Below are 8,028 nucleotides of genomic sequence, written 5' to 3'. Positions count from 1 at the left end.
CCACAGCAAGGACTCTCGGCTGAACCCAATAAAAAATTCCGAGATTCCTCCATTGGATTCCCCTTTGCAGGGCTTGCCATCCCTTGCCATAGATCTTGATTTGATGATCTTACGCTTCTCGCTTGTGACGTGATGTCGAGTAGAACTTCGGCCGTTAAGGTGTGAATCTGAATGATTGGAGGTATGTTTTCTACTCTGGAGGTGAAGAATTGTTCTCTGAAGAGACTTTGCTTTGAAGCGCGAAGATGAGGCAATGAGGACTATGAGATCTAAAGTGCAGGTCGAAAGTAAGCCGGTGCTTTAAGCAGAGAGAGCTTATTCGTCTATGAAAGACGTAAACCGCGTCACTTTGTACCATGGTTGTCCTCATACTCTTGACTAGTGATGGTAGTGAACAACCGCAAGTCGTTCAAGCTGGTACGCCTTGTCGATGAGTACTACGAACGAGATACACCATCGGATGGCTTGAGAGCAGACGAATTCAGACAAATTCGCTGCTAGACGTCCTGAAGCTAAAAACTTGCCAAGGCAAGGCTTCCATAACTGCGAATTTCCGTCTCGAAGCAAACCGAGCCTGCTGTGTAGAACACGTCGCCACCTGTCATACAAGCAAGAATGTCATCGCTTCAAATTATTTAAAAGTTAGTTTTTACATGCCCTATAGGTTACTGACACCCCCATCAACAAGTATCTCGATACCATTGACGTAGGAGCTCTCATCGCTCAGCAAGAATAGCACAGCATAAGCACCTTCCCAGGCAGTACCTTGTCGCCCCAATGGCACACGGGCCTTGACTCTAGATGGTCGTAGATTTGTTGCATTACGGCCATTGGCCGTATCCATCATGCCGAGATAGACAACGTTTACACGTATTGATTTAGCAGATCCTTCCCTTCCAGCGTGAAACGCCAAACTGAAAAGCTCAATGTGAGTTGAAAGGTTTGGATCAAAAAAGACCTTCATTTGTGAACATATACCTGCGAATAGCACTCTTTGACGAATCGTAGCCCGGCATATTACTTCCTGGCCTTTTAGCAGCTATTGACGAGATATGCACAATAGAACCGTGCTCGTTCATGCATTCCATTCCATGTTTGAGAGTCAAGAAATGGCTCTTGACGTTTACTGAAAAGTTCTACAGACATATTCATATTATTAAGCATCGGTATTTCAAGCATGAATGTCAGTATGCGAGATCCTCACTCTGTCCCATTGGTCTACTGAAGTACCCTTCAATCCATTATGCCCAGCATCAATACCAATATTGAGAACGATCCCATCCAATTTCCGTCCACCAGCTTTGGCCATGCATTCCTTCAGCATTCGAATGACGTCTTGTTCCTTGGTAGCATCAGCTTGGATAGCAACTGCTTCGCCACCTTCTTGCAGTATAGAGTTTACCGTGTCTTGAGCATACTCGATGGATAGATCTGATACTCCAACAAATGCTCCTTCACGAGCTAGAAGCATGCTGCACGCTCTTCCATTGCCGGATGGTGGATTATCCACGTTCTGTGTTGTCAAGTTGAATTGTTCAAGATTGATGTTTGATGTTCGCATCCTTGCAGCCAAAGGACTTACAGGAAAGGGAGCTTGACCACCTCCGACCACCAGAATGACTTTTTTAGCCAGACGATTAAGACCCGGTGCAGTTCCAGATGCGCTTTTTGGAATCTGTGGTCAAAAACCAATTGGTTTAAATAGCACAACTAAAGCAGAAGAGCCAAATCATAACTTGCTTTCGAGTAGTCGGGTAGCGACATTTCTCAGAGTGTTTTCACCTGATATATCCTCTATGTGCTGGTCGTGAGTTGAAAGCGTGTGTGTCAGCCTCAGTTTCTTGTGACACTTGAACTATTACCAACAAGAAATCTTGGATTTGAGCCCATCATGAATAATACTTTGGAGCAAGACAAGGCTGCTGTTGCGTCCCTACCATTCCATAAGCTAGTAAAAGACCAGTATAATCAGGCCTACATTGATGTTTCAGTATTTGCGGCAGGATATGTGAGTCTGAGTTTTTGCCTTTTGGAAGGAAGGAGCACCAGTACGTTTTCGCTGATTCGTCACATTCTTAGCTTGAAAATCCAAAGAGAAATGTCGTGAAAACCACCGTGAATCCTGAGGAACTTGTGAACATGCCTTCATTTGTTTTCCTCTTGCGACATCCAAATGGCAAGGAGGTTTTATTTGACTTGGGACTCAGGAAGGCATGTATTTTTACAATTTTGGCTTGATCGAGTGTCTATGTCCATGCTCTTTGTCTCAACGTGCGTGTAAACACCGCTCGCTGACACTTATATCTTTGCAGGACCTCGAAAGCTACCCACCATTTTGCAAAAAGATTGTTATGCCGCTGTATAGAATCACAATCGAGAAGGATGCTCCTGAAATACTACAAGGAGGTGGTATCAGTCCTGATGACATTGACTCCATTGTGTACAGGCGGGTATTTGTCTTGGTTAACGACTCTTACACTGTAAGGGCGATGATGACTGATCCTCATTCCAAACATAGCCACTCCCACTTTGATCATACTGGAGATATATACAAATTCCCAAAATCAAAATTATATGTCGGCGTTGGGAGTAAAGCACATACAGCAGAGGCCTGGCCAAACAATCCAAATGGATTTCATAGAGCTGATGGTATCAACCTGACTGATGGCCGCGACTCAATTGAAGTCAAGATGCAGCCAGTGCCGTTTGGACCATTTGAAACTAGCTATGATTTCTTTGGCGACGGAAGCTTCTATCTTGTGGACGCTCGTGGACATTGTCCAGGACATTTATGTGGGGTTGTGAGAGTGGCTGCCAACCAATTCATCTTTTTGGGAGGAGGTGAGAGTGTTTCTCAGTCTCTATATGAATGTAACGTATCTCATCTAAGTGTTCGAATTAGACTGTTGCCATCACCGGGACGTGTTTATGAAGGTAGCCGTTGAAGCGCGTTCGGTAATTTTAGCAATACGAGCTCATATGACATTTCTCCACCCAGCTCAACCAGTTTGGATCGCTTCTTTTGAACGGTCGAGAACTTGGTGTGCATCATAACATTGAAGACGCTTGGCAAACACTACTCAAAGTCAATCGACTCCACTTGGAGCCCAATGTCACTATATTGATTGCACATGATCCATATCTGGTAACTGAGGGTATGCCTCTATTTCCTCAAAGCCTGAACTCTTGGGTGGTGAAACGTAACTCTTTGAAGCAAACCTTGTAACTGTGTTAGAAATGAATATCAAGATCTTTGCTTTTTCAAGGAAGTTTCATCTATAATAACATTTCTGTAATTCACGATACAAAATGCTTGAGGAAATGCTCTCTACACATGGTGTGACAATGAGGACAGAGACCTTCGAAAAGGAGACTGCCATTTCAAAATTGCAACAGGTTTTCAGTGTTACCCACATATACGGTTTGCACTGTATCAGTTACTTTGACCACGTCGTTGACTTGTCTGTTGATTTCTTGCTTTTCAGTGAAAACGTGTGTCAATAAGCGGGTCTGGAAGAAAGGTGAAGCAAATGGAAAACATCCCTCAAATGTGTCGGATTCTGCTTCTTTTGAACTTCTTGGCATCTCTTTTCGTTTACGGTGTTCAATTGCGTAGCAACATTCTGTACAGGATCAAAGTAGTTCCTGACAAGAATAATGGCAAGAAGGATAATGCTCTTTGATCGAATATCGAGAAAAGAAAGGGTTTCGACTGACGGTTGTTATAGTAATGCATTTGGCTGATCTGGTAGACAGCAAATCACGTCGATCACGTCGATCACGTTCCTAAAACCAACTGTATCTTTGGTGCATTTAGCATAGAGAATTATTAAGGCACTGCTGTCACTCTTTGATTTGTTGAATGAAAACAACTTTTTCAAGTTGGCGTGTATTTTATTGAAACATGTCCATTTTGAAGGACGTTTATATGCGATCGCCCTGACAAGGTACGCTCCCGAGTCAATGGATACAGTTTGCCTCGCTTGCTCTTATTTAACTCTTCAATCTTTTGACTGTTTTTCCTCCAATCAGGTCAAATTGGTTGAAGAAAAGAGTGTTGGATTGTTTGTTAACCTCACCGCTAGGCATACAAGACAGTAGTTGGGGGCAGGGATAGCTGCTTAAGATCTTTGAAAGAGTCATACGAGCAATCGAGCTATGTCGCGATCTTCCCAGGACAGTCGCCTCTCTCGTCGAAACTCGCTAGGGAGTTCAAGCAGCGCTCCAGCAACATCAAGACGTAGTTCAGGCCAACAACAACAGCAGCAGGCTTTCTCTGGGGGCTCGCTCCGACTATCCTCTAAAGAGCTGAAACGAATGTCGCTTCAATTTGAACAGGAACCTACCACGCCATCTGGTCGTAAACAGGTTAGATTTGATGTACTGGATTCCAAACAACCTTCGCAAGGAAGAACTCATTGGCTGGATGAGCTGCAAGAACGTAAAGGAGATGTTATGAAATGGTTGGAGGATGTCGGAACCAAGAGAAAAGAAACCATCACTCAGACTGCTCAGGCTAGCAAGGTCAGTTGCATTCGGTTTGTTTTTGGTCGTTTTATTGAGCAACTCAAGGTGTTGAATGGAAACTCATACTATTCAATTCTCAGAACTGGCTTAAAGCCTTCTCGAAACGGAAGGAAGAATCTCCCAAAAGCCCCAAAACTCCTTATGGTAAACACAGAGACTGCACCATCTGTGCTCTCCCTATAGACAATATCGAAGACTTGGTACAAACTGCTGGCAGCGCATACCATGCCTTTTGTGTCGTCTGTAAAGACTGTAAAGTACCAGTCCATCCAAACCAATTCGTGGAAGGACCAGATGGAACTCCAATCTTGCTCTGTGAAACCGACTACCAGAACCGTCTGAAAGCAATCACAGCTGCTAAAAGCCCTAGTAAAACCAGTAATGTCTTGACAAGAGAAAAGGATTTGGTCTTTTGTGAAGGATGTCGAAGACCTATTACTAGTGATCCTGTAGAAGTCGAAGAGGAAGGGTCAAAGACGATTGGATGCTGGCATGGATACTGTGTCAAGCTTGCTAATGCTTGGGAAATTCGATCTATTACATATGTGCCAGTGCCTCGTGGTGTAAACTGGCGTAAAGGTGATGATGCCATTCTGTGGGAGGAACGATTGGGTGAAGTCTTTACCGCAGTCGATTCATTTGAAGCGAGTGTGTTCAAGACTTGCTCGCGGCTGTCTCGATTCTTGGATCGCAGTATCTTGGATCAAGCTGAGAGATACGGTACTCGGCTAGTAAGACGTCTAGATCGGCTGTTTAAACTCTTGGACGAGATGGGAAATGAGACTGATTTGGCTGCTTATTTCTCTGGTGAGACATTGCTGCCTTTCTAAGAGTCATCAAAAATAGCTGACACGTCCACCATTTTTCGCCAGAATACGAGAGCTCACGCCACTTGGTAAAAGAGTTTGTAAGCAACTATCTCAACTTTATGGGTGCTTTACACGAATATCCCGAACATGTTGATCGAGAGTATATGCAAATTATTGCCCAATCTGCTCGTCATACCGCTCAGTCTGTAAGGCTGCTAATTAGATCCGTCATTGTGTGGTTCTTGCAGCTTGTAAGTTATCTTGACCTACATCTCATGACTTTGCATACAGCTCACATTCAGTATTATGACAGGACTTGCACGACGATTCTCTCGCCAGCCACATCTCTACACTGAAAGGATTGGCTCCGACATCACCAGTCGTGGCTGATGAATTCGAAAGGAGGGATTCGCGTCGTTTGTCTATTGACTCTACTGCTACTGGTGCTTCTATTATGAGTACTATATCCGATATGCACACCCTGAAACGCAATACGCCATTGACGGGAAGTGCTCCAGCTTTACGAGTCCGTCGATCCACTGCCGACATGGACTTTGACATAATCCCGGATGTACCAGCTCTGCCTTCAGACTATCTAGAAAAGAAGATGCGACGATCAAGTAGTTTCTCTGTCGCTTCTGCTCCTTCGGCTATGAAACGTAGTCATTCGCCCACTCCACCGGTCGAGTCACGCAGTAGATCAAGTTTAGATGCTAGAAAAGGACTGGACAAATCAGTCAGTTATGACGAACTACGATCTAGTGCTGCTGCCGCTCATGTACCAGCCATGCATCGAATCATGAGTGAGGAAATAGTGCTAGTATCTAAACCCAAGAAGAAGACATCACCCACTTCTTCTCCACAATCATCACCTCGTAGCTCCATAATCCAAATGCCAGCTATTGAAGAACATACACCCAACAGTCTCACTTCTAAAGTGTCGTCACAGTCATTAACTGATTCAGCTGTAGCGCTATCTGAAGGATCGCCCGAACTCAGACCATATGTAACTGTAGAAGAAGCTGTAGAATCGCCACAATCTGGTAGTATCGCCTCTAGCACTCACAGTGCTGTAAATAACAACACTAGCCCCGTCGGCACCATGAACATGTCGTCATCCGCCATATCACCTGTAACAAGCAGCCCGAACTCCATCGTAGCATCACCAAAGATGCTGCCCGCATCAGCCATTGATTTAATGTCACTCTGGGGCCCGAATGATGATGTTATGCCTAAAAGCATAGTTATGACTCCATCCTTGTTGGATGCGGGTGCCACTAAAAACACGGTTGCTGCTGGCCCACAAGCCAACATTCCGGCTAAGAATGAAATCACAAATCCATCATCTATTAATAGTAGTCCTGGTATTATGAGTAGTGAGGAAGCCATCACCCTCTCAATTGACGAACTGGTATTACTGGCTGCTCGTAATTTACGTAGACCTGATACGAAGGCTGGTGAATGGGCTAATGTGCTCAAGAGCCATGATATAATGACTGCTGGTGATTTGGATTATCTAGAAGAAGAAGACTGGGATCGTCTTGGACTGAGTCTTTTGGCTATTAGAGCTATACGTAAGGCTCGTCAGCAATTAGGAACTGGTGCTAGTAGCACTGCCAGCGCTTTCTCAATGTAGAAAGCACAAAGCTCCGCACCTGTTTTGTATTTATTTTGTTACTAGTTGTGCATTATTACCTTTTTGTCAAAAGTAGTAAAATCTTTGTTGGCCATCAATCATCGTGTTGCTGTTTGGTGAGAGTGGGGAACGGTTATTAAGCGGTCGCTTGACTACAGGCGCCAGGATGAATTTATAGGGCATTTTAGTATGAAATCATCCCTCAAAATGGCTTTAGTCCCCCATCCCTCTTGGTTTAAGGCGAAAGTCTGATCCAGCAGTAATGAAGAAACGCCCACATCACACAGCAAAGTTACCAAGAGTAAGCGGCAGATTCGAATGAAACCAATAATCCCATTCGTATCATTGATCTCCTAGCTCGCCAATCGTTCAATTGAGTCCAGAAAAGGCCGTGACTGCTACAACAGACAAGTTATAGTGCGGATTTCACGTTCAGTCTTCATCCTGACGATGCTATACGACGGTTCTAGTAGATTTCAAAGGATTTCAACAAGATCTCAAATGTAAACTGTCGTTTAAGTCGTCCTCTCCGACTTGACACTCGTGAAACCACCCTCTTGCTGAACGAGAAGGACATGCATCCTGGCAAATCAGCATCTGCTTCTCTCGCCAGCATAATCGCTGCATGGGCAAGGACCTGTTCGTCTTCCGATTCCAATCGCTCGCCCTCACCAGGCTCCAACCACAAGTAAGTCTCTCATGTAAACAAAACAAAAAAGTTCTAAACATTACTTTGCAAACTCCAACCAATCTGTTTTGCAACTGTATTTATTAGTGGGACATTTGATGGATATGCCCAGAATCTTGGCCTTGGACTTGGTCCATCCACTGGCATCATCATACATCACCCGTTGAAAGTTGACATGGACGAGTTCAGGACGCTGAGCAATGCATTGAACTGTATCGAGGTGGAGATGAAGCATCTGGAGAATATAAAGTATGTTTGCATTAGATTTGAACGCTGTAAACGATGCTTTTTACCCTGCTTGTTGGTGCTTGTTGCAAACTCAGAGTCGACTGCGCAGTCCGAAAACGTCAGCAACGACTCTGCTCCAG

General features: G+C 44.4%; 1 protein-coding gene across 1 annotated transcript; it reads left to right on the top strand.

Moving 5' to 3' along the window:
* Positions 1-1,891: 1,891 nt before the first annotated feature.
* SmJEL517_g00298 (uncharacterized protein) lies at positions 1,892-6,972 on the top strand (the record flags this gene model as incomplete). The annotated part of the gene is made up of 9 exons (XM_031166228.1): positions 1,892-2,008; positions 2,080-2,184; positions 2,313-2,841; positions 2,903-2,934; positions 2,999-3,155; positions 4,208-4,524; positions 4,608-5,334; positions 5,400-5,587; positions 5,650-6,972. The coding sequence occupies 9 exons, from the start codon at positions 1,892-1,894 to the stop codon at positions 6,970-6,972; spliced, it is 3,495 nt and encodes a 1,164-aa protein (XP_031027777.1).
* Between the last annotated feature and the right edge of the window lie 1,056 nt (positions 6,973-8,028).

The sequence above is a fragment of the Synchytrium microbalum genome (genome assembly GCF_006535985.1).
Source record: "Synchytrium microbalum strain JEL517 chromosome Unknown SmJEL517_scf0001, whole genome shotgun sequence".
Classification (NCBI taxonomy): Eukaryota; Fungi; Chytridiomycota; class Chytridiomycetes; order Synchytriales; family Synchytriaceae; genus Synchytrium; species Synchytrium microbalum.
This window is presented reverse-complemented; position numbering and strand designations above follow the sequence as displayed.